Source organism: Sus scrofa, chromosome 4 (assembly GCF_054392235.1).
Source record: "Sus scrofa isolate SSC_HxYL_T2T_F1_AM1 chromosome 4, Sscrofa_HxYL_maternal_Yorkshire_Landrace_v2.0, whole genome shotgun sequence".
In the NCBI taxonomy this organism is placed as follows: domain Eukaryota; kingdom Metazoa; phylum Chordata; class Mammalia; order Artiodactyla; family Suidae; genus Sus; species Sus scrofa.
Window position 1 is genome coordinate 98,110,874 of NC_139386.1, and position 25,439 is coordinate 98,136,312.

Below are 25,439 nucleotides of genomic sequence, written 5' to 3' on the forward strand. Positions count from 1 at the left end.
GCTTGGAGACTATTTTCCTCCTCAGTTGATCTATACCTAAAGGGAGAGTAAACACACCTTTGTGATCTTTTAAAATTCTCTGTCCTTCTACTTTACTGCAAGTGAGTGGCCTTTTTCATGTGGTTCTTTCTGTTGAACTGCCTTTTCTCTCTTTCCACCTGTTCGTTCTTTAAGATTCTGCTCCTGGGAGTTCCTCTTGTGACTCAGCATGTTACAAACCCAACTAGTATCCATGAGGATACGGATTTGATCTCTGGCCTTGCTCAGTGGGTTAAGGATCTGGCGTGGCCCTGAGCTATAGTATAGGTTATAGACATGGCTCAGATCCCGTTTGGCTGTGGCTGTGGCATAAGCCATAGCTGCAGCTCTGAGTCAACCCCTAGCTTGGGAACTTCCATATGCTGCAGGTGCAGCACTAAAAAAAAAAAAAAAAAAAAAATTCTGCTTATAGGTAGAATCCTTTGTTTCCCCTGCTGCTTCCATAGACTATTCATGAGCTGTAATCTCATTTATCATATTAGGTTGAAGCTTTTTACTTACATGTTTTTCTCTACTAATAACAATATGTATTTCTGGAGAGTAGGGGTCCACTGGTGCAGTGCCTGACATACAGGAAGTATTGAAGGCATGAAGGGCTGTGGAATGATGAGTCCTAATTTGCTCTGTTAACTGATCTAGCCTCTGGGGAGTACCTGAGGAGGATGATACAAGTCCAGTTCTTAAAGAACTCAGAGTCTAATTAGGGATAAAGTGAGAAGCTAAGTTCCCAGCCAAGGACGGATCTGGACAGCCCTGCTAGGAGGTGCTGAGGGAAGGGCCATGAGGTAGGTTTGGGAAGGAGAAGGTCAGGAAGAGGCTGGAGAGGACTGGGAAGGAATGCCTCCAATACAGGAAAGCTCCTCCATTAGGAGTTCCCGTCGTGGCGCAGTGGTTAACGAAACCGACTAGGAACCATGAGGTTGCGGGTTCGGTCCCTGCCCTTGCTCAGTGGGTTAACGATCCAGCGTTGCTGTGAGCTGTGGTGTAGGTTGCAGACGCAGCTCGGATCCCGCGTTGCTGTGGCTCTGGCGTAGGCCGGAGGCTACAGCTCCGATTCGACCCCTAGCCTGGGAACCTCCATATGCTGCAGGAGCGGCCCAAAGAAATAGCAAAAAAAAAAGACAAAAAAGATCCTCTGTTAAAGGATGGAGAGGCCACCCTTTAACAAGACACCAACTAGGATAGCTTTACTGGATAGGAGCAGAAGATTGGAGCCAGAGTATCCTGGAAAGGGGGGGGGCAGTCACATGGGAGATGCCCCTGGTCTCTGAGCAGAGTTGCCTAAGAATGTCTGGTAAGAAGCTTCAGGGCTCCTGCCCTCTATCTAATGGTCCCTTCTCTAACTCCCCAGATGAACGCCTCACAGCTGAAGAAATGGATGAGCAGAGGCGGCAGAATGTTGCCTATCAGTACCTGTGCCGGCTGGAGGAAGCCAAACGGTGAGCAGAGGGACTGACTCATTCTGGTCTCCCTTTCCCACCCCGCCCACCCCATGCACCAACCCCTAAAGCAAATGCAAAAAGAGAGAGTCCATTCTATGGAAAAGGAAGAGTTGAAATTGCATCTTTTTTTTTAGACTATTTTTTAAGAGCAGTTTTAGATTCACAGCAAAATTAAGAGAAAGACACAGAGGTTTCTCATATACCACCTGCCCCTAAATATGCACAGCCTCCCTATTATCAACATCCCTCTCAAGAGTGGTACATTTGATGGAGTTCCTGTCGTGGCTCAGTGATTAACGATTCTGACCAGGGACCATGAGGTTGCAGGTTCAATCCCTGGCCTCCCTCAGTGGTTAAGGATCTGGCATTGCCGTGAGCTGTGGTGTAGGTCGCAGACGTGGCTCGGATCCTGCATTGCTGTGGCTCTGGCGTAGGCCAGCGGCTACAGCTCCAATTAGACCTCTAGCCTGGGAACCTCCATATGCCATGGGTGCGGCCCTAGAAAAGACAAAAAAAGAAAAGAAAAAAGAGTGGTACATTTGTTACAGCTGATGAGTCTGCTTTGACACATTATCACCCACAGTCCATAGTTTGCCTTCGAGTTCACTCTTTGTATTGTACATTCTATGGGACTGGACAAATATATAATGACATGTATTCATCCATCATTATAGTATCATCAAGTAGTTTCGCTGCCCTAAAAAGTCTCTGTGCTTCACCTTCATCCCCTCAGCCCACCTCCCCGCCCCCCAATTTCTGGCAACCACTCATTTTTTTACTGTCTCCATAGTTTTGCTTTTTCCAGAATGTCGTATACTTGGAATTCTACAATATATATAACCTTCTCAGATTGGTTTCTTTTCCTTGTAATATGTGTTTAGGGTGGTTCTTCCATATCTTTTCATGACTTGATCGCTCATTTCTTGTTCGTGCTGAATAATATTCCATTGTCTGGATGTACCACAGTTTATTAACCCATTCACCTACTGAAGGTCATCTTGGTTGCTCCCAAGTTCGGGCAGTTATGAATAGAGCTGCTGTAGACATCTGTGTGCAGGTTTTTATGTGGGCATAGGTTTTCAGCTCCTTTGGGTAAGTACCAAGGAGCACAATTGCTGGATCATATGGTGAGGGTATGTTTAGTTTTGGAAGAAGCTGCCAAACTGCTTTCTAAAGTGGCTGTGTCATTTTGCATTCCCACCCGCAGTGAATGAGAGTTTCTGTTCCACATCCTCAATAGCATTTCTTGGTGTCAGTGTTCCAGATTTTAGCCATTCTAATAGGTGTATATTACTATCTCACCATTATTATTATTATTATTTTTGTCTTTTTGCCTTTTCTAGGGTCACTCCTGTGGCATATGGAGGTTCCCAGGCTAGGGGTCTAATCGGAGCTGTAGCCGCCGGCCTACACCACAGCCATAGCAATGTGGGATCCGAGCCACATCTGCGACCTACACCACAGCTCACAGCAATGCTGGATCTTTAACCCACTGAGTAAGGGCAGGGACCGAACCCGCAACCTCATGATTCCTAGTCGGATTCGTTAACCACTGAGCCATGACAGGAACTCCTCATCATTATTTTAATTTGCATTTCCCAGATGGCATATCATGTAAAGCATCTTTTCAGATGCTTATTTGCCATCTGTATATCTTTGGTGAGATGTCTATTATACCTGAATTTTAAGTCAGGTCGTTTGTTTCCTTATTGTTGAGTTTTAAATGTTCTTTGTATATCCTGGGTGACAATCCTTTATCAGATGTGTCTTTTCCAAATACTGTCTCCCGATCTATGACTTGTCTTTTTATTTTTTTTTAGGGCCATTTCCTGCGGCATATGGAGGTTCCCAGGCTAGGGGTCTCATCAGAGATACAGCTGCCGGCCTACACCACAGCCACAGCAATGCCAGATCCAAGCTGTGTCTGTGACCTATACCACAGCTCATGGCAACACCAGATCCTTAACCCACCGAGCAAGGCCAGGGATTGAACCTGCAACCCCATGGTTTCTAGTCAGATTCGTTTCTGCTGTACCATGATGGGAACTCCTGACTTCTCTTTCTTATTTTCCTGACATTGCCTTTTGTAGAGCAGATGTTTTTAATTTAGTGAAGTCCAATGTATCAGTTATTTCTTTAAGGATTGTACCTTTGGTGTCATATCTTAAAAAGTCATTGCCTTACCCAAGGTCATCTAGGTTTTCTCCTTGGCTATCTTCTAGGAGTTTTGCAGTTTTGTGTTTTATCTTTGAGTTGATGCTCCATTTTTAGTTGAGTTTTTTTGTTTGTTTGTTTTTGTTTTTTTGTCGTTGCACCGAGACAGGCAGAATTTCCCAGGCCAGGAGAGTTCCCGTTGTGGTGCAGTGGGTTAATGATCTGGCTTGTCTCTGTGGCATTGCCGGTTCGATCCCGGCCTGGCACAGTGGGTTAAGGATCCAGCTGTGGCATTGCTGCAGCTGTGGCAAAGGTTACAGATGTGGCTCAGATTGGATCCCTGGCCTGAGAACTTTTATATGCTGCAGGTGTTGCCAAAAACAGAAAAAAAACAGAAGAAGAATTTCCCAAACCAGGGATCAAACCTGCACCACAGCTATAACCAGCACCACAGAACTGACAGCACTGGATCCTTAACTTGCTGAGCCACCAGGGAACTCCTCGATAGCATATTTTTAATGTTATCCCCAAAAGTAAACAGGATGGGGTAGATGGGAAATTCTGAGGGTCTGTGCTGTGACAGGGAAGGCAGGAAGCAAGGTGTGACCGGCTCTCTCTTGGAAAGCAGATACTTTCCTATAGGCCCCCAAATGTGGAGAAGTTTGGAGATCCCATCGGAGGAGCCCTTACTCTCTCCCTCGTATAATCAGCAGCTATAATAATACTTTACCTTTGTATTCAAGGTATTTTCACATCCATTACCTCATTTAATCCTGGCAGCTGCCTGATGAAGTGGTAGTGTCTTCATTTTGAGGTTGTGCAACTGAGACTCAAGAGAGCTGAAGTGGGGGAGATGGTGTGGAAAGCAGGTCTTCTGATTCCAAGGGCTGTGACCTTTCTGTCCCTTTGTGCTGTCCCCCTCCCTTCACACCTAGAGGCTTCCTATCCCCTCATCATCCTCAAAACTGTGTTGTGGGTTATGTAGACATGTAACCTGGGTTCTCAGAACATGCAGAATAAGGGAAGTGAGCAGATACAGTTTGGTTCAGCAGTCAAAGGCAGAACCCGATCGAGTGAGAGGTTCTATCATGTAACAGGTAAGAGCCTGTTTAAACCTCACCGAAGATGGCCAGATTCAGTGTCTGTCAGGGAAGAGGTACCAGGGTGTGTGGGGACTGAGGATCGGCTAATCCAGGGTTGGCTAATTCCCAGAGAGGGGAGCTGGGAGTAGAGCAGGGAACAGGGGGCAGGAAAGAGTCAGCAGGAGTTCCCTTCGTGGCGCAGTGGTTAACGAATCCAACTAGGAACCATGAGGTTTCGGGTTTGATCCCTGCCCTGCTCAGTGGGTTAACGATCCAGTGTTGCCGTGAGCTGTGGTGTAGGGACGCGGCTCGGATCCCGCATTGCTGTGGCTGTGGCTCTGGCGTAGGCTGGCAGCTACAGCTCCGATTAGACCCCTAGCCTGGGAACCTCCATATGCCATGGGAGCAGCCCAAGAAATGGCAAAAAGACAGAAAAAAAAAAAAAAAAAAGAGTCAGCAGCTGCTCAGAGGAGAGGGCGGGGAGGTCCTGCAGTTAGAGTGAACTGTTGCGGTTGTCAAAGTGGCTGACAAGTTGCTCTTATGCGCTCAGCTGGATGGAGGCCTGCTTGAAGGAGGAGCTTCCTTCCCCGGTGGAGCTGGAGGAGAGTCTGCGGAATGGAGTGCTGCTGGCCAAGCTGGGCCACTGTTTTGCACCCTCTGTGGTTCCCTTGAAGAAGATCTATGACATGGAGCAGCTGCGGTACCAGGTGGGGAACAGAGGTCTCCACCGTCTACCTTCTTCCTCTCAAACTACCTCTTCTCCTCAAAGCTGTGAGAGTAAGGTGGCTGTATAATTTATTGTCCAACCCTGGGTACTATTGAGGATGAAAAGGGGTGCTATTAATCATCGCACTGGTGTCTTGCACTGGTTGGTGTCTCCCAGCCAGGCAGCGCGTACTGTCATTAACAGCAAGGGACGTTTGCTCGGCGGGCTTTGAGATGCCCGTGACACGGATTTCCAAGCAGACTTCTGTACCCCCAACGACACTCAGAGGCTTTGCCGCCTTGAAGGCCCTTCCCTGTGCTCCAGGCAGCCCAACCTGCCTCTCCTTCCCATCCTAGTTCTGGGCTCCCCTTTTTGTCGAAGCCTTACTAGCTTGCTAATCCCATCCCCTATGCCATCCTCCCCAAATGGATGGGTCATCTGCTCCTGCCTTCTGTCTCTGTGTGTGTGTCTCTGTCCTGGGGGGATGGGAAATCCATTGGCTGGGTCCTCTGCCCCCTCCTCTTGAGTCTTCAAGCTGTCATCTGGGCCCTGCCCTGAGAACTTTGGAAATAGATTATCTTCTCTTTCCTTCCCTTTTAGGCAACTGGCTTGCATTTCCGTCACACGGACAACATCAACTTTTGGCTGTCTGCAATCGCGCACCTCGGTCTGCCTTCGGTAACACTGGGCCTCAGGACTGGGGTTCATGTCTCCTCTTCACCTGCACCCCCACCCCCACCACACACATGCTTTATCTCCCTGAGACTCTTTAGTGCTCATCTCCTTGTGTCATGAAAGCTAATTGAGTCGAAGCATTTAAGTTCCCTGGGGCTGTTTATCTTTGAACCTGTTTATTAATCGGTCTCTGCTTCCACGTCTCTGTGGGTAAGTGAGGGAACTGAAGGGAGGTGAAGGCATCCTGGCCTGAGAGGCGTTGTTCCCATTAGTCAGCGGGGCACCCATATAACATAGGAGATGGACCTCAAGTTGGCCAGCCATCGTTCCACCAGGATTTCATAGCATGAAGCAAGGACACGCCACATCCCTAGGCAGTAGATTTGGAAGCCTAGGCCAGGACCCCAGTTGGACACATGCTGCATGTCCTCTCGCTCTGACTCTCACCTGTACGTGGGAATAGTAATCCTTCCCCATCTACCTTAGAAGGTTGCCCAGAGATCACATGATCTGTGTGAATTCATTTTGCGACTTAGAAAAACCACACAAATGAAGGCATGATAAGATTCTGCAGTGTTTTTCTTCACTGTGAAGGGAACTATAAGGTAAGGAAACAGCAGTAAAGAAAGATGCTTTGGTGAGAGGCAGGAGCAATAGAAGCCATGTGTCCTCAGTGAAGCCAGAATACTTTTAAGTCTCTAGATTTGGTCCTTTCTTTCTTTCTTTTTTTATTTTATTTTGGTCCTTTCTTTCTTTCTTTTTTTATTTTATTTTATTTTTTGTCTTTTTGCCTTTTCTAGCGCCATTCTTGCGGCATATGGAGGTTCCCAGGCTAGGGGCCGAATCGAAGCTATAGCTGCAGGCCTACGCCAGAACCATGGCAACTCAGAATTGAGCTGCGTCTGCAACCTACACCACAGCTCATGGCAATGCTGGATCCTTAACCCACTGAGCAAGGCCAGGGACCAAACCTGCAATCTCATGGTTCCTAGTCAGATTTGTTAGCCACTGCGCCAAGACGGGAACTCCTAAATTTGGTCCTTTCTTATGTATCTAAGGTAACCAAGAGGTACTCAGGTTAAACCTCATTACAGTGACCAGGTGGCATAGGAAGCCATGCCTGAGCCGACTCAAATCTTAGAGGGGGGTCCACTGATCCGAGGCCTCTGACTTGGAGACAGAGCTGGCATGCCCTGACTCTTCATGGTTCTTTGTCGGTATATGTGCCTCATTGGGCCCCCAGAGAGTCATGGCCAGCTCCCAGAATGTCACCTTTCTGAAAAGAATACCAGGTGAAGGCCAGCTGTAGCTCAGAGGTAACGAACCCAACTGGTAACCCTGAGGATGTGGGTTCGATCCCTGGCCTCACTCTGTGTTAAGGATCTGGTGTTTCTGTGAGCTGTGGTGTAGGTCACAGACTCACAGATGCGGCTCAGATCCTGTGTTGCTATGGCTGTGACATAGGCTGGTAGCTATAGCTCCAATTTGACCCCTAACCTGGGAATGTCCGTATGTCTTAGGTGCGGCCCTAAAAAGCAAAATTAATTAATTACATTTTAAAAAAAGAATGAATGGGGGGCCTATTTCTCCCAGAGCATGTGGCCTGCCTCCTAGAACCTTGATAGCTTTGTCTGGTGTTTGTTAATCCGGGGCTGTGTGTCTGTGGCTGGGTCTTGGCTTAGTATGTGTCCCCAGTGCTCTTTTACATGGAGAGTGTGGGTGCAGTGTTGGCTGTAAAGAGTTGGGGGGATTGGAATTCCCGTCGTGGCTCAGTGGTTAACAAATCCAACTAGGACCCATGAGGTTGCGGGTTCGATCCCTGGCCTCGCTCAGTGGTTAAGGATCCGGTGTTGCCGTGAGCTGTGGTGTAGGTCACAGACAAGGCTTGGATCCTGCATTGCTGTGGCTCTGGTGTAGGCCAGTGGCTATGGCTCTGATTCAACCCCTAACCTGGGAACCTCCGTATGCCGCGGGAGTGGCCCAAGAAATGGCAAAAAGACAAAAAAAAAAAGAGTTGGGGGATTGACCCAGAATCCTCAGGCAACAAAGGATCACTTACCCCAGGTTGGAGAGGAAGACCCCATTCTTCAGCCCCTCTCTCCATATTTAGTGATGCTTAAAATCTCCAATGGCAGTAATCGGCCGGTTTTCCCCCCAGACCTTCTTCCCAGAGACGACGGACATTTATGACAAGAAGAACATGCCCCGGGTGGTCTACTGTATCCACGCACTCAGGTGAGACCACAACTTGTCATCCAGGTTCCTCTGGGTAGATACAACCAGCAGTCAGCAGCAATTAACACTGCAGCAGGAAGGATGGAGGGTTGACCACAAGGAGCACTTCTCAGGAAAGTGAACTTTTTTTTTTTTTCGTCTTTTAAGTGTCGCACCTGCTGCATATGGAGGTTCCCAGGCTCGGGGTCGAATCAGAGCCGTAGCTGCCAGCCTACACCACCACAGCCACAGCAGCACCAGATTCAAGCTGCGTCTGCGACCTATACCACAGCTCACAGTAATGCCAGATCCTTAACCCACTAAGCGAGGCCAGGGATCAAACCCACATCCTCATGGATACTTGTTGGGCTTCTTCTTTTTTTTTTTTTTTTTCCTTTTTTGTCTTTTTAGGGCTGCACTCGAGGCATATGGAGGTTCCCAGGTTAGTGGTCCAATCAGAGCTGTGGCCACTGGCTTACGCCACAGCCACAGCAACATGGGATCCGAACCGCATCTGCAACCTACACCACAGCTCATGGCTACGCTGGATCCTTAACCCACTGAGCGAGGCCAGGGATAGAACCTGCATCCTCATGGATTCTAGTTGGGTTCATTAACCACTGAGCCACGACGAGAACTCCAGGAGAGTGAGCTTTTGAATCTCAGATGGGCCTGCTTGAGGGCACATTTGTGTGTGGCCTGTGTGGGTGAAGGGACAGTGGCAGTCAGGGAAGAGTCTTCAGCTTGAGACTGGGTAGCAAAGGAGTCAGAGTAGGATGTCTCAGGAGTGTCACGTGCTAGTCACTGTGAACGGTAAAGATTGTTTGGTCCTACCCACAGCCAGCCATCAGCAACCAGTTGGCTAAATCATAGGACGTGATGGACCACTTCCTGTGTCCCACAGCATCTCTGCCTGACTTCTTTTCCCACATCCTTTCAGGCCTCCGTGCCTTAGCTCGGCGGGTCTCTGCTTGCACTTCCCTTCCCCTCCTCCATCTCCATCGGTGACCTGCTGCTGCAGTGTGTCCTTCTCTGTGAAGGCTTCCCAGTCCCAGACTTCCCATGGCATCTCATTTATCTGCTCTGGCACTTGCCCTGGGCTGACTTTCCGTAACATCTCTCCCTGTGGATGGGGGGTGACTCGAGGGCAGATGCTGAATGCCCTTCCTCTCCAGGTCCCCACAGTCTCTCCCACAAATCTATTAGAGGCAGCATGTCAAAACAAATAAGCCCCAATGCCTTCCGTTCTTTCCCAGTCTCTTCCTCTTCCGGCTGGGATTGGCCCCCCAGATACACGATCTATATGGGAAAGTGAAGTTCACAGGTAAGCTCAGCTCCTTCCCCACTCACCTGAGTCTGGGCAGGGTCTTGGGGTTTCTGGACCGGATGAAGGGCCCCTGCGGTATCCCCTGCCCACTTGAGTCTGGGCAGGGTCTTGGGGTTTCTGGATCTGATGAAGGGCCCCTTTGGTATCATTGCAGCTGAAGAACTCAGCAACATGGCCTCTGAACTGGCCAAATACGGCCTCCAGCTGCCTGCCTTCAGCAAGATCGGGGGCATCCTGGCCAATGAACTTTCGGTGGATGAGGCTGCAGGTAGAAACCAGGCTCCCCTGCTGGGGTAGCTCAGTGAGTGTGGGAGGACTGTAAGCCTTCTAGCACCTTACATCCAATTCTGGATGCGTCTCCTCAGAGGCAGGGCCATCAGGCTACCTGGCTAGCCTGGGCCCTGTGGATGGAAAAAGGAGATGATGTCGGAGTGGCCTGCAGCTGGCTATGCTGCCACTGGACTGGGGTTTGTTCTGGCCTCCTAACCTTGTTTCCGTGCCTCCTCCTAGTCCACGCAGCTGTTCTGGCCATCAATGAGGCAGTGGAGCGAGGCGTGGTCAAGGACACACTGGCTGCCTTGCAGAATCCCAGTGCTCTGCTGGAGAATCTTCGAGAGCCTCTGGCAGCCATCTACCAGGAGCTGCTGGCTCAGGCCAAGATGGAGAAGACTGCCAATGCCAGGAACCACGTAAGGAACCTTGGAGGGCAGAGACCAAAAAGCTGGGTGGCTCGGAAAAATCTTGAGTGTCCTGTCTCTGGTTTCCAAAGTTGCTTAGAGAAACTGTAACTTGTCAGTTATTTTAGAGCGATCGAAAAGGAACGCAGGAGAATGAGAATTCCAAAGAGGAGACAAGGGAAAGGGTTCCAGAGGGGAGATGGCGTGGATCTTTGGGCAGAGCTGAGAGACTGGAATGCAGGGCTGGGCGGGACTGGACTGGAGATGCAAAGGTTCGTTCAGCTTAGCTGTGTCAGTGCCAGGAGGTTAGATCCCATGATTTCCCCAGATTCCTTCCAACCACTCTGATGTTTGTCCTTGGGAAGGCCTGCCGAAGAAGAAAGAGAGACAGGGAGAGAGGAATAAGAGCGATTGAATTGGTTTTCCCAGGTTCCCCTCTCAATGTAGTTTTTGCAGAATGATGGAGAAAGCCAGGACGTCTATGACTGCTACCTAACCCAGGCTGAAATCCAGGGCAATATCAACCGTGTCAATGGTAAGCGAGACAGGCCAGGAGGGGTTCGAGGGCTAAGCCCCTGCAGAGGGAGTTTGGGGGTTGACTTCTATTAGGCCAGAAGGCCCATGATCTCACTTTGGCCAGTCTTTATCTCCAGGAAAGATCCAGGTCAAGGCAGCGTGTGTTCTTCTTTCCAGCTAGCAATGTCTGGAGAAGTAATCACTGACAAGGGGGCTTCTGTTTTAATGGAGACCCATGGAGAGGACAGAAGCTTTTGGTGCAGGGGGCAGTTGGTCTGGGTCCTTCAAGAAGAAAGGGTGGCTGAGTTCCCATCATGGCGCAGCGGAAACGAGTCCTACTAGGAACCATGAGGTTGCGGGTTCGATCCCTGCCCTTGCTCAGTGCGTTAACGATCTGGCGTTGCCGTGAACTGTGGTGTAGGTCACAGATGCGGCTCAGATGCCGAGTTGCTGTGGCTGTGGTGTAGGCCAGCAGCCGTAGCTCTGGTTAGACTTGGTTAGACCCCTAGCCTGGTAACCTCCATATGCCACAGGCACAGCCCTAAAAAAAAGCAAAAAGAAAAAAAGCAAGTGTGGCGAGTGGATTGGGGGCGGGGATCCAGGCAGGAGAGGCTGCTTGAAGTCCCAGGGTGGAGTATGCATCTGCCTGTTTGAGTCAGGATGTCCTCAGGGTCTGGGGCGGTGAGATGGGAAGGCTGTGAAGATCAAGCTGAGGGATCTGGGCTGGACCAAATGGGCCCAGGAGCCCAGGGGGCAAGAGTGGAGATAACCCTGGGTGGGCAGGCAGAGGGCTGCCTCGGGATGCTGAGGGGTGGACTTTCGCACACTATCCATTATAGAGCCTTGGTCTTTTCAGTCCATGGGGCTCTAGAAGTTGTTGATGATGCCCTGGAAAGACAGAGCCCTGAGGCCTTGCTTGCGGCCCTTCAAGACCCTGCCCTGGCCCTGCAAGGAGTGAGGAGAGACTTTGCTGACTGGTACCTGGAACAGCTGAGCTCAGACAGAGAGCAGAAAGCACAGGTCAGGCTCTGTCAATGTCATGCCACCTCTTGTTGCCTACAGGATGGGGAAAGGCCTCTTACTTAGGCATCACCACTGTCAGTTCTCTGTATTCAGTAAGTGCTGACTACGTGTTTAAATGGCTAAATTGCCCCAAAGCCTAATGGACCAGACTGATCAGCTTCTGCCTTCTAAGGGTTTCTCATACTGACTGGGGGCAGAGGCAGGTACCCAGGGGCAATCCCAGGGGCAGTGATATATTCCCCCATTGCTGAATTGAGGCTTCACAACTTAGCAGTCGTATTTTCAATGCTGTTAACTTTCTCCCAGACACTATATTTGTGTTGCCAATGTTGTTATCTCAGATGTTTGCTGGGTAAGAAAGAGGCAGAGGTTAAGAGATGGGTTCATGGGGACGGGTGAGCCAGGCTGGTCTGCCAAAGGGAGGGGGGGATTGAGGATGGGTGACTGGGTGGACCTGGGGCTCATGCCGGAAGCTGCTGAAGCATGTTCATGGCCCCAGGAGGATTCTCTTCTACTGCAGCTCTTCTCTCTTCCAGGAGCTGGGCCTGGTGGAGCTGTTAGAAAAGGAAGAGGTCCAAGCTGGTGTGGCTGCAGCCAACATAAAGGGTGATCAGGAAAAAGCCAGTAAGTCGTCTCTAGGCCATGGCCTGGTTTGGGTGTATCACTGGCTCTTGGAAAGGCATGTAACTCCTGCTGGCTTCTACGTAGAGCAGTGCAGACCGCTGCCTGATTTTCTAGCCCCTCACATAGTGTGCCCTATTCCTGGCTGTGTGGGGGATGCTACAGAGAAGTTCATTAAAGCCTTGGAGATAATAACAGGCAGTCCTGCACCAGGCTGGACTCCTGGGGTAGGCACTTTCCTTCTAGGCTCTTCTGCTGTGTTTTGACCATTTCAACCTGCTTGAGTTCCTTCAGCTTTTGAAATATAGTGACGGCCCAGATGAGAAACTCATGATTCAGCTCAGTTTCCCTTAACATGACAGACAAATATAATTCTTTTTTTTTTTTTTTTTTTTTTCTTTTTAGGGCTGCAGGTACGGCACATGGAAGTTCCCAGGCTAGGGTCGAATTGGAGCTGCAGCTGCCAGCCTCCGCCACAGCCACAGAAACACTGGATCCAAGCTGCATCTGCAACCTACACCACAGCTCACAGCAATGCCGGCTCCTTAACCCACTGAGCCAGGCTAGGGATCGAACCTGTGTCCTCATGGATACTAGTCAAGTGCGTAACCCCTGAGCCACCACGAGAACTCCCAGATATAATTCTTTATTAAAAGGACGTGAGTTAGTGATCGTCACCCTACAAGGGGATCCGTCTGGATAGCAGGCATGAAGAGTGCCGAGGTGCCACACAGCAGCCTGCAGACACCGAAGCTGGCGCACATGCTTGCCTCAGTCTGGACTTGCTCAGTAACCCTTCACCGTTGTCTGGCAGGGCCTCTCCAGCACTAACTCGCGGCGCCCCCAGGCCACTCCTGGCTAACTGCCTGCCTTATCGTTCTGTTCATTCCTCACGCCAGAGTAATCTCTGAAGCACAGATCCGATCCTATCTTTGCTGAACATCTTCGGCCCTTCATGGGTTCTTCCACCTTTTGGACTTTAGTCCCGTCTCCTCAGCGTGGTAGGTGAGGCCTTTCCAGTGTCTCCCCCAACCCTTCTCTTTGCAGCCCACCAGCCCAGCCGAGTGGGACAACCCGTTCTTCCCTGAGTGCCCCCAGCCTTTTCCCCCGCCAGGCCTCCAGGGCTCTGGGTTACAGATCTACATTTTCTCCTGTGGAAGCAGATGAAAACATCCTGCAGAGCCACCTCAAATGCTTCCTCCTCTGTGAAATCGTCCTCCTCTTTCCACCTAGAATCCCTCCCCTGCACTGCCAGAGCACTGGGGGGAGGAGAACTGCCTCTCACATAGCAATGACAATGGTGCCATGTAGGTCATCTTGCATCCGTATTTTCCCTTGATGTCCATGCCCATATCTGCTTGGCATTTTACAAGCCCCAGAATTTCAAAACTCAAACTCCACTGATGCACCACGGCCTGTTTTTAGCCATTCTCACCTTTTGCAGCCTAAATGGCTCCACCTTGGAGCTGGTTCCTCTTTCCTCTGTGCTGTTGTCAAGATTGGGTCCCTGGAGCCCTTTGACTAACCTCATCCTAGCTGTGCTCCATAGCCTCTTGTCAGTCTTGTGCGCACCAGCTTAGGAACTCACCTCTGCTATGACAGCCACTCCAGCACCTGCTGAGCTACTCAACTTCTAGACCTGACAAATTGCTTCCTCCGGAGCCTCTTCTTAAAGCGACCCAGCCCCTTTTCCTCCTGAACATTTAGAAGAAACACATTTTGAAACTAGCAGAGCTTCAGAGCCATTTCCCCTGAGATCCCCAGCAGAATCCAGTTAGCTGGGTGAGTGGAAGTGGCACTGGATGCCCAGCCTGTATAGCCTCTCTCCTTCCTCCCCTGCAGTGCTCCAGGCTGTGAAGAGGATCAACAAAGCCATCCAGAGGGGAGTGGCAGCTGACACTGTGAAGGAGCTGATGTGCCCTGAAGCCCAGCTGCCTCCAGTGTACCCCTTTGCCTCGGCTATGTACCAGCAGGAGCTGGCAGTGCTGCAGCGGCAGCAACAGGGGGTAAGCCCTAGAAATGAGGGTCCAGCTCTCGGGTTCCCAAACAGCCGCAGGAATCAGAGCACCCCTGGAGGGCACCTTTAGATGCTGGCAAGAGACTAGGTGTGGGAGGAAGGTACCATCCTGTCATGTTGAATATATTATAATAGCAAATACCTTTGAGCAAACACTGCTTTAAACACTGATTTAATCCAAAAAGAACTCTATAAGGTAAATATTATTATTTCCACTTTAGAGATGAGGAAACAGATGTAGAAGTTAAGTAACTTGTCTAAAACAGCTGTAGCTGACAGAGCTGGGAGTGCGTGCAGAGCTGAATGTCCTTGAAGCTGATGCTTTTAACCCCTCTGCTGTCCCACCTCCCCCAGTCCATACAGCTTCTGTGACAGTGAGGTCACAGGGCCTTCCCGGCCTGTTACAGGAGTTAGAACATACCCGAGTCCAGGCGGAGCCATGGGGAAAGAAGCGTCGTTGATGTAAATGATATAGCTGACTTCAAACTAGGGAAACGGAGGGGGCAGAGCTCAGGGTAAGTCTGGGAAGACTTCTTGGAAGAGAAGAGACTCAGGAGAGAATCCTACCCACAGCAGGCATTTATAGAGCATCGACTCCAGGCACAACTCTCAGGGAGGGCATGTTCTCAATGTATGAGACTATGGTACAAGGAAGCAGCATAAAATAAGTCCCAAGAGGTAAAGCATAGCAACTAAGGCTGTGCGCTTTAGAGCCAGGCTGCCTGAGTTAAATTTCAGCTCTACTGGAGTTCCCATTGTGGCTCAATGGTAATGAACCTGACTAGTATCCATGAGGACACAGGTTCGATCCATGGCCTTGCTGAGTGGGTTAAGGATCCGACGTTGCCATGAACTGTGGTGTAGGTAGCAGATGTGGCTCACATCTGGCATTGCTGTGGCTGAGGTGTAGGCCGGCAGCTGCAGCTCCCATTCGACCCCTAGCCTGGGAACCTCCGTGTGCTGCAAGTGTGGCCCTTAAAAAAAATTTAAAAAAAAAAAATTTTTTTTCCCACTTCTGCTACTTCCCAGCTCTGTGACCTTGGGCAAGTTATTTACCTTCTCTGCCTCTCAATTCATATATAAAATGGGAATAATAATATATTTATCTCATAGTATCTTTGTAAGGATTAAATGAGTTAACATATGTGCTTGGAAGTGAGCCTGGCATGAAAGTTTTAGCTATTATTATTATTATTATTATTATTTGCAGCCTTCTGTTTGTAGGGGACAGGAAGAGTGCTCCAGATAGGGAATAGCAGAAGCAGATATTTGAGAAAGAGGAGAAGACTAGGCAGGAAAGAGGCCAGAGCCTGTGCGTCTAGGTCCTAGTGCAATTCTTTTTTTTTTTTTTTTTTTTTTTTCCCTAACGCAGTTCTTGATGTGTAGCAGGGACCAGAAAGGAGCAGGTCAAAGTCACAGGTTGAGTGTGGGCTCTGGTACCCAGCAGTTTGGTTTAACGTATATTACTTAGCTATGGGCTCATCTGTGAAATGGGGATATTAGTGGTGTTTATCTCTTTGGCTTGTTATGAAAATTAAATAATAATGTGCATGGAGCACTTAATATATTGAACACGTAGTAAGCACTTTCAAGTATTGAGTATGATTGATTAATAGTGAATGGATTAGGCCATGGGCCTTATGAGATAGAGACTCTGGGATGTGAGAGTGTCTCGGGGGTAGGATGGCGGGTGGGGCCCCCAGGCCCTTCATCAGCCTTCCCTCTGTTGTAGGAGCTTGGCCAAGAGGAGCTTTTCGTGGCCGTGGAGATGCTCTCAGCCGTGGTCCTGATTAACCGGGCTCTGGAGGCCAGGGATGCCAGTGGCTTCTGGAGCAGTCTGGTGAACCCCGCCACAGGCCTGGCCGAGGTGGAAGGAGAGAATTCTCAGCGGTGAGAAAGTTTTAGCCGCATGTTGAGAGCGGGGATGGGTGATGGAGCGAAATGTAGCCAAGACTCTGAGTTCTCGCTCTCTGCCTGGAGACTAGCTTTCTGCATGATGCCCTGTTTTGGAGGCCAGGCCCACCCTCTGGGTCTATGTGCACTTCTCTGGCCTGCGTGTCTCAGAACGGGTGGGTTCACAGTCCTTTCCTCCATTTATTTACTCTTTCATCACAAAGGTTGAAGTCCCCACTCATGTGCCAGATACTACTCTAGGTGCTGGAAAACAAAAGTGAACAAAACCCAGTTCCTGCTCTCATCTAACTTACATGCTCACAGAGGGGGACAGACAAAAAAAAAAACCAAACATGTCAGATGATTGGAAGAGCCATGGTGAAAAATAAAACAGCTAAGGGGCTAGAGGGTAGGGACGTGCCGGGTCAGCTTGTCTCTGCTCCACAGTGTGGTTACGGAAGCCCTCTTTGGTAAGGGGGTCATTTTGAGAGAGGCCTAAAGGCCATAAGCTATCTGTGCCATGAGCTATCTGGGGCACAGACCCTGAAAAAGAAGCAACCTTGGTGTGTTCAAAGAACACCAGCAAGCCATGGGGCGGAGCAGAGGGAGAGAGAATAATGGGAGATGAGGTAGCAGAGGCCAGGCCATGTAGGCCTCTGGCTTTAAATCCGAGCGAGGAAGGAAGCCACGGGAGGGTTTAGAGCGAGGAGGGAGGTGATCTGACCTACTTTTAACAGGATCTCTCCAGCTGCTCTGCCAAGAATCGACTACAGGGTTAGAAGAAAAGAAGCAGGAGGACCTGTTAAATGTCTCTTGGAGTGACTGGGCGAGAGCTGATAGAGGCCTGGCCTAGGGTGGTGGCAGTGGAGGTGGTGAAAAGGAGCCAGATTTGGGATATATTCTGAAAGCTGAACTGAAGGGATTTGGTTATGTGATGGATATGGGTGTGAGAGAGCGTAGAATTGGGTATGACGCCCAGATTTTTTGGCCTGAGAAACTGGAGTGAATATTTATCAGAATGGGAGAGACTGGGGGAGGCAGGTTGAGTGGGGGGAATCAGGAGTTCAGATGTGAGCTGCTGGGTTTGAGGTGGCTGTTGGACGTTTGCATGGAGATGCTGAGGAGGCAGCTGGCATATATGAATGCTTCAGGTGTACTTTGGGGAGTCATTGGAATATGGTGCTTCCAGCCATGAGATTAGGTGAGATCAGTTAGGATGTGAGCATGGAGAGAGGAGAGGCCTGAAGACTGAGTTTTGGGATGGATGCTTCAGGGGGTAGAGATGAAGGAAGAACCAGCAGAGGAGACTTTAAAAACAACCTGTGGGGTGAGAAGAGAACCAGGAGAATGTGATGTCCTGGAGGAGTTCCCAGGCTTAGTGGTAATGAACCCGACAACTCTCCATGAGGACGCAGGTTCAATCCCTGGCCTTGCTCAGTAGGTTAGGGAGCCAGCGTTGCCATGAGCTGTGGTGTAGGTCACAGATGCAGCTCAGATCCCGTGTTGCTGTGGCTGTGGTGTAGGCCAGCAGCTGCAGCTCCCTTTCAACCCCTAGCCTGGGAACCTCCATATGCCATGGGTGCAGCCCTCAAAAGCAAAAAAAAAAAAAAAAAAAAATAGTTCAGATGTTTCCTCTGACCTCTGGCTGATGGTACACATGCTGCTCCCCTCATTCTCACTCACCTTGCTGCCAGGTACTTTGATGCTCTGGTGAAGCTGCGACAGGTGCGTGGAGTGGATGGCGCCTTCCTGAGCTGGAATGACCTGCAGGCCACTGTGAGCCAGGTCAATGCTCAGGTCCAGGAAGAGACCGATCGTGAGTGCACTCCAGGACTGGGGAAAGACGGCCCAACGTGGACAGCCCTATCCCTTAGTCATAAGTCTGGGGCCTCTGCCCACCTAGATTTCTCTTTCCCAGAGGTCCTTGCGGTCAGCCTCATCAACGAGGCTCTGGACCAGGACAACCCCGAGAAGACCCTGTCCTCCCTTCTGCTTCCCGCAGCTGGCCTGGACGATGTCAGCCTTCCCGTTGCCCCTCGATACCATCTCCTCCTCGTGGCGGCCAAAAGGCAGAAGGTGCAGGTGAGGTCTGGGCTGGCCGAGTTGATCACCAGAACAGGAAGAACATCCCCCATGGGTAGAACTGTGCCCAGTATGCACCCTGGAAAAGGCAGTCCCATGGACACAGTCCCTTCTGGTGGCAGGGGGATAGAAGGGATTCCGATCTGGCTGTGGGGGAAGAAGGGCAGAGCTCTGGGTGCCAGCACAGAGGATGGTAAGGCCCTGTGCATGGGAAGAACACAGGCCTGGGACCCACAGGGCTGGATTCCCTGCTCTGACAGTCTACCCATGTGACCTACAGCAAATCTCTCGTGTCCCTGAGCCCTTCGTATATGCATACAAAATGCTGCATGCCCTGGTCCTACCTCCCTATTGGTAAAAGCCAAGTGAGCAGAGTTCCCATTGTGGCTCAGCAGGAATGAATCTGACTAGAATCCATGAGGATGCAGGTTTGATCCCTGGCCTCATTCAGTGGCTTAAGGATCAGGCGTTGCTGTTTGCTGTGGTATAGGCCGGCACTATAGGTCCAATTCGACCCTTAGCCTGAGAACCTCCATATGCCACGGGTGCAGCCCTAAAATTACAAAACAAAGCAAAACCCAAGTGAGCTGAAGAATGGAGCAGGATTTTGAACCTGTAACATCTGGAATAGATGGCAATGTAGGGAGTGGCTGAGGGCTGGGCTTCCTGAGCCAGACTAGTTGAGTTTGCATCCTGGCACCTGAGCCTGCACGTGTTACTTACCCTCTCTGGGCCTCACTTTCTTCACCTACAAGCTTATGATAACAATTGGCTTATCTCAGAATTATGGGGTTTAAGTGAGATCATATGACAGGAGTACCAGCTAATGCTGATGGAGTTCTCACTCTGTGCCAAGCATTTTCTTATGTGCTTTACAAATATTACTTCATGAGAAAGTGCCTGGAACACAGTGCTCCATAAAATGTTAGCTTAGGGAGTTCCTGTCGTGGCTCAGCAGTAACGAACCCTGCTAGTATCCATGAGGTTTCGGGTTGGATCCCTGGCCTTGCTCAGTGGGTTAAGGATCCAGTGTTGCCTCGAGCTGTGGTGTAGGTCGCAGACATGACTCAGATTCTGCGTTGCTGGGGCTGTAGCGTAGGCTGGCTGCTGCAGCTCTGATTCAGCCCTAGCCTGGGAACCTCCATATGCCGCACGCGGCCCTAAAAAGCAAAAATAAATAAATCAATTAAATAAAATGTTAGTTTAGAAAGGTCAATCTATTAACATAGAGTCTGGGGTTGGCGCTGGGTCAGGCTAGGGAGGGAACGAGCCTGGCAGCATGGCAGTTACAGGCTCACCAGACCTGTGGTTACGTGCTGTCTTCCCTGTCTTGTGTGGGAGGGGCGTGTGGAGAGGACTGGGAAGGGGGAGGTGGAGTTCAGGGTCAGGATCCCCCTGAGAAGCTGTGAGATGAGGTCTAGGGGGATGGGGAGGAGGGCAAGTAGCTGGAGCCTCTGGTGTGGGCTCCCCCTGAGCATAGTTGAGGCACCAGGGCGGGGAAGAGAGCTGCCGAGAAGGTGGTGGCTGCTGAGGGCTTAGGAGAGTTCTGGGGGCGCTGCGGCCAAGCCGTGTTGACACATGGGCCTGAAAGCAGGGTAGGAAAGACCCGGGAGCCTGGCAGCAAGGCAAGGGGGCGGCAAGGTTGTGCCTACACAAGATAAGCAGGCAGAGTGGAGGCTGCCCTTCCTGTGGCTCCTGGTGTCTACCTGCTGCTTGGTTCCCCTGGGCAGCTGGGCCTGGGATCCTGGGGAGACCAGCCTGGCTCTCAGCTTGTCCCATCTCTCTTAATTTACCAGGTGACAGGGGATCCCGGGGCTGTGCTGTGGCTGGAAGAGATCCGGCAAGAAGTCGTTAGAGCCAACCAGGACACAAAAACAGCTCAGAGAAGTAAATGGGCCGGGGCGGGGATGGGGGACAGGGGTGGAGGGGAGACGGGTTGAGGGAGTCGAGCTGTGGGCCCAGTGGGAGCCCAGACAACCAGGTAGCTTCCCCAGTCACCCCCTTCCACCTTTCTCCATTTCCACCTCTTTGGGGAGGCAGGCCAGATTGAGGGCTGCTGTTTCGACCACAGGGTGGATTTCCTGGCCGTCAGCTGGGCAGGAAATCCTCATGAATCGAGAGCCTATAGTCCACCCACTGCCTCCTTCTCTGCCTTCCTGCGGACGCTTTCCTCCTGCAATGTGAGCATGTGAAGCCATGTGGGGGCCGAAAACCCAGCCCATTTTCTCCTGGTAGCTCGAGTTTGGGTTGCAGCAGTCAGCTCTGGTTAGAGAATATTTAGTCTCGAGGTTGGAGAAGAGAGGAGTTGGCTTTGAGGAGAAGTAGGCAGGATCGATGCAGAGGCCCTGGTGTTTGGGTGTCCGGCGCTGATGTTCTCTGTCAAGAGCCCGTCTGCTGTCTGTGAGCGACTGGAAGGCAGGTGCCACATCAACTTCTGCCACTTCTGGGACTTTATTCTCCTCCTAAGAAATTGTCTTGAGGTCCCCCAACCATATCCAGCCCTGAAGCTACTATGCAAATTGGGTTTCCTTTAACCAAGCCCCAGCCCTGCCTCACACTGCCTTCCTCCAGGAAGCCTTCCTTGACCAACCACTACCTTTTCCTCCAAGGACAGCTGCACGTCGCTCCTTTTCATCTGTGTCTGTGTCCATCCTGGGGATGTCCTTGTCCCGTCCATCAAAGTGGTTTTGTGTCTTCTCCTCTGGATCCCTCCCTAGATCCCTCCCCAGTAGACAGGACAGGGCCCGTGGGAGGGGCTGAGGGGAAGATTGACCACTTCCTCCCGATGCCCCTATTAGTGGCTCTTGGTGTGGCCGCCATCAATCAGGCCATCAAGGAGGGCAAGGCAGCCCAGACAGAGCGCGTGTTAAGGAACCCCTCCGTGGCCCTCCGAGGGGTGGTTCCCGACTGTGCAAACGGCTACCAGCAAGTCCTGGAAGATGCCATGGCAAAGAAACGGCGCCCAGGTAGTGGCCCTCCCCTGACCCTCTCCTTCTCTGCCTGCCCCAGCCACCTGTTACCACCTCTCAGCCTTCTCTGCATCCCTGGTTTCTGTTTAGGGGATACAGCGCTCTGGGTCCAACATGACATGAAGGATGGCACCGCCTACTACTTCCATCTGCAGACCTTCCAGGGGACCTGGGAGCGACCCCCCGGCTGCCGCCTCAACACCTCCCACCTGACTCGGGAGGAGATCCAGGTCGGCAGGGTCGCCTCAAGGGTGGGGGCTTGTGACTTGGAAGTTGGTCACGAGAGAGACTCCTGCCCACGGGACACCATAGCCTCTCTCTCTTAACCTCCACAGTTGGCTGTCACCAAGGTCACCGCTGCCCATGACCGCCAACAGCTCTGGAAGGCCAACGTGGGCTTCATCATCCGGCTCCAGGCCCGCCTCCGTGGCTTCCTGGTTCGGCAGAAGTTTGCTGAACGTTCCTACTTTCTGAGGACCTGGCTCCCAGCGATCGTCAAGATCCAGGTGGCAGACTCTGGCTGTCTGAGGCTGCAGGGCCTGGACTTAAGCTGAGCTTCGGGGTTTCCTCCCTACTTCCTGCTTGTCGAGGGGTGTTGGGATGATCTTCAGCCTCTGGAAAGTAGTGGTCAAGAGCATGGGTCCTAGGGAGCTCCCATCATGGCGCAGCGGAAACGAATCCAACTGGTATGCACAAGGATGCAGGTCTGATCCCTGGCCTCACTCAGTGGGTCCAGGATCCGACATGGCCGTGAGCTGCAGTGTAGGTCACAGATGTGGCTCAGATCCTGCATTGCTGGATTGACCCCTAGCCTGGGAACTTCCTTATGCCATGGTTGTGGCCGTAAAAAGAAAAAGAAAAAAGAGCATGGGTTCTGAAGGCCAGACTACCTGGGTTTGAATCCCCGCTCCACCAGGTTAGCTGGATGACCTCAGCAAGTTTCTTATTCTGTCCCAATCTCCTCATCTGAAAACTAGGCATCTGAAAATTGTAGCACCGGCCTCGTAGGGTTGTTGGAAGGTAACTGCCTGGCAGATAGGAAGGAACACGGTCTAAGTGCTCATTATAGCAGCACCATCATCCAGAGCGTATGAGAGCTGCTTTTTAGCTTCACCATGGGGAGACTGGAAGGAGACTAATGAGACATCAGGGTTTAGACACCAGGAGGACTTCCTGAAGAGAAAAAGAGTAGTGAAGAGGTGGTGGTGGTTAAACAGAAGAGGAGTAGAACCCCTTAGGGAAAGAACTTCTGCCCTTTCCAGCCAGCCCTTTCCATTTTTATTCTTCCAAACTTTATTTATTTGTTCATTTGTCTTTTCAGGGCCACATGCGCAGCATATGGAGGTTCCCAGGCTAGGGGTTGAATTGGAGCCATAAGCCGCTGGCCTACATCACAGCTACAGCAACACCAGATCCGAACCGCGTCTGTGACCTACACCACAGCTCTTGGCCATGCTGGATCCTTAACCCACTGAGCAAGGCCAGGGATTGAACCCATATCCTCATGGATACTAGTCAGATTCGTTTCCACTGAGCCATGGTGGGAACTTCCATATCCTTCCAAATTTTAGGTGGTCCACCGTGGCCTCTGAGACTGACCCATAAGTAACTGGAACATGAGGCTAACTGGGAAGATAGACCTCGGACCGGGGCCTTTTCCAGGCCGGGAACAGTGGGTTCGAGGCAGGGCAGATGTGACATGGAGAGCCTCGTGGCAATGTTGTCAGTGTAAAGAGACTTTATTTAATGAACACCTCCAAATGCCCAGTGTCTGCAAAAGATGCCACTAGGCACTGGGCAAGGAGGGAGGCACACGTGGGAGAGATGCAGATGAGTGATCACATCTCTCCCGTTTCAGGAACGAATACAGTTGCTGTTGGCCGTTGTTATAGTAGGGACACAAAGATAATACCCGAGAATCCCAAGGGAGGCAGAGGCACAGACTGAGACTGGCACATGGCCCCTAATTGTGATCTGGGACATGTGGTCATTGAGAGCCCAGGCTTTGGAGTCAGAGGCTGCACTTTGCCTCTTGGTCCTCCTACTGCTGGGTCATCTGACCTTGGGTACCTTACTTAAGCCCTCCGTGACGCTCAGTCTCATTCACAGTGATGGTGCTCACCTCCTGTTGACTGAGGATAAAGGAGGAAAAGTACATGCAGCACTTAGTGCAGTCAGCGCTATAGTGGGGGCCATTATGAGATGTTCAATTTCGAGGCATTGGTCCCAGAACTCAATATAGAACCTTAGTAATCAGCATTTAGTGACCTGAGTCATAGGGATTCCTCCCTTCTGAGCCCAGCCTGGAATTTCATACCAACTCTAAGGATCTGAAAAGCCACATTAGTAGTGGGAGAGGGGACAGATTCAGTAGGCACGTTTGCTACCGATACTGGAGCTGTTCCGGCTTTCTGGGAGTCAGAAAGGGAGAGGGGGCCCAGAGCCCCAGGCCACCTGCTCTCCAGCCAGGGGGCAGTGAGATCCAGAAATGAAGCCACTTGGCTGTGCTGAAACTTTAATCTCTTCTCAGAGCTCTGACCCTGGCCAGGACCCCAGTCAGGGTCCTGAATTCTGACCCATCCAGATGAGGAGGCCTTCTCTTTAAGGAGGAGCAAGTGGAGTGGGTAGGTAGTAAGAACAGAAGGAGACCCCTCTGCCTCTCCCTACAGCAAGTGACAATGTCGGGCAGCACTTGGAGTGGGAGAGGAAGGAGTATTGAAAGGCACAGACTTAGGGCTTCCTGGCCTCTAGGCTCCAAGAAGGACAGCTGATTTCATGGGGCCAAGCTGCCTCTTTTACATCCTTTCCCAACAGAGGGATAGCTTAAGTCTTGGGGGGAGCCTGGCCAGGAGAGCTGGCTTTAGGATGGGCTGGGAGGACAGTTGCTGAGAGGAGATGCTTTTAATGCACCAAACCACAACAATGTCAGGAGCAGAATGTCTTCCAGGGCCTGAGCGCCCAGGAAATGTTTAATGTCTGCCCGAAAAGACAGGCTTTCAGTAGGTAGAAATAGGGCTGGAGGTGGCGTTCCCATCGTATCTCAGTAGTTAATGAACCCGACTAGCATCCATGAGGATGTGGATTTGATCCCTGGCCTTGCTCAGTGGATTAAGGATCCAGCGTTGCCATCAGCTCTGGTGTAGGTCACAGATGCTGCTTGGATCCTGTGTTGCTGTGGTTGTGGTGTAGGCCAGCAGCTACAACTCCAATTCGACCCCTAGCCTGGGAATCTCCATATGCCGCAGGTGCGGCCCTAAAAAGACAAAAAAATAAAATAAAATAAGAAATAGGGCTGGGGTGAGGGTGGCCATAGACAAAGGTTCGGGGACAGAAGATCATCAGGTATGTTTAGAAGAAAGTGAAATGTAGCTACAGCCCCTGAGGAAGCTGGGGCCGGTAGACTGTCAGGAGGGAGTATGGGGTCAGATGGTTGAGAACTTCTGGAAACTTTGGGGCTGGGAGAAACAGTCCAAGTTGTGTTTTAGAAAAATTAATCTCACACAAGCTTGGGGGAGAAGGGAAGAGGCCTCTTGGAAGGAGATGAAAACAGAAGGGAGCCCTGAGATTTGTGTCTCAGAGGCCAAAGGGGTTGCGATTTATGGAGGAGATGTTCGTTTAGACAGTTTGCAGCAGACTAGTCAGGAGAGACCATCAGCCTGACAGCTGCATTCCTGGGGACCTTGGAGGGAAAGGTTTGCTTAGAGCTGGGGCTCAGAGCTGAGTGGTATAGCTGTAGAGAGAAGTGTTATGAGAGCATGAGGGACCTGCTGTCCAGATGGTGGGCACACAGCTCTGTGCCTGCACACATTTTTCCACCCATGCCATCAGGCACCGCTCCAGACTGTGGAGTGTGTGATCGGTGTGGGTCGTCGCTATCTGGGTGGGTGAGTGTGTTGCGGGGGGATGTGGTGGATGCCGTGGTGAAGTTGGTGAGTAGGTGTATGCTTCGTTAATATCTCTTAGGCTTGTATCCTAACAATTGTTTCTCCGGAGTTCCTGCTG

General features: G+C 51.0%; 1 protein-coding gene across 3 annotated transcripts in view; it reads left to right on the top strand.

The window, feature by feature from the left end:
- Positions 1-25,439, top strand: part of IQGAP3 (IQ motif containing GTPase activating protein 3) — a 60,885-nt gene that overhangs the window by 18,926 nt on the left and 16,520 nt on the right. For 2 of the 3 annotated variants that reach the window (XM_021089671.2, XM_013996957.3), the window contains exons 2-19: positions 1,391-1,478; positions 5,268-5,424; positions 6,024-6,101; positions 8,257-8,333; positions 9,569-9,636; positions 9,794-9,907; positions 10,150-10,328; positions 10,764-10,851; positions 11,689-11,852; positions 12,392-12,479; positions 14,319-14,482; positions 16,226-16,383; positions 18,081-18,202; positions 18,305-18,468; positions 20,265-20,355; positions 21,267-21,434; positions 21,528-21,667; positions 21,773-21,943. In XM_021089671.2, coding sequence (XP_020945330.1) covers positions 1,414-1,478; positions 5,268-5,424; positions 6,024-6,101; positions 8,257-8,333; positions 9,569-9,636; positions 9,794-9,907; positions 10,150-10,328; positions 10,764-10,851; positions 11,689-11,852; positions 12,392-12,479; positions 14,319-14,482; positions 16,226-16,383; positions 18,081-18,202; positions 18,305-18,468; positions 20,265-20,355; positions 21,267-21,434; positions 21,528-21,667; positions 21,773-21,943 — 2,256 coding nt within the window. In that variant the 5' untranslated portion in view covers positions 1,391-1,413. The remainder of the gene's footprint in view (positions 1-1,390; positions 1,479-5,267; positions 5,425-6,023; positions 6,102-8,256; positions 8,334-9,568; positions 9,637-9,793; positions 9,908-10,149; positions 10,329-10,763; positions 10,852-11,688; positions 11,853-12,391; positions 12,480-14,318; positions 14,483-16,225; positions 16,384-18,080; positions 18,203-18,304; positions 18,469-20,264; positions 20,356-21,266; positions 21,435-21,527; positions 21,668-21,772; positions 21,944-25,439) is intronic. The other variant, XM_085022717.1, reaches the window with a different exon arrangement.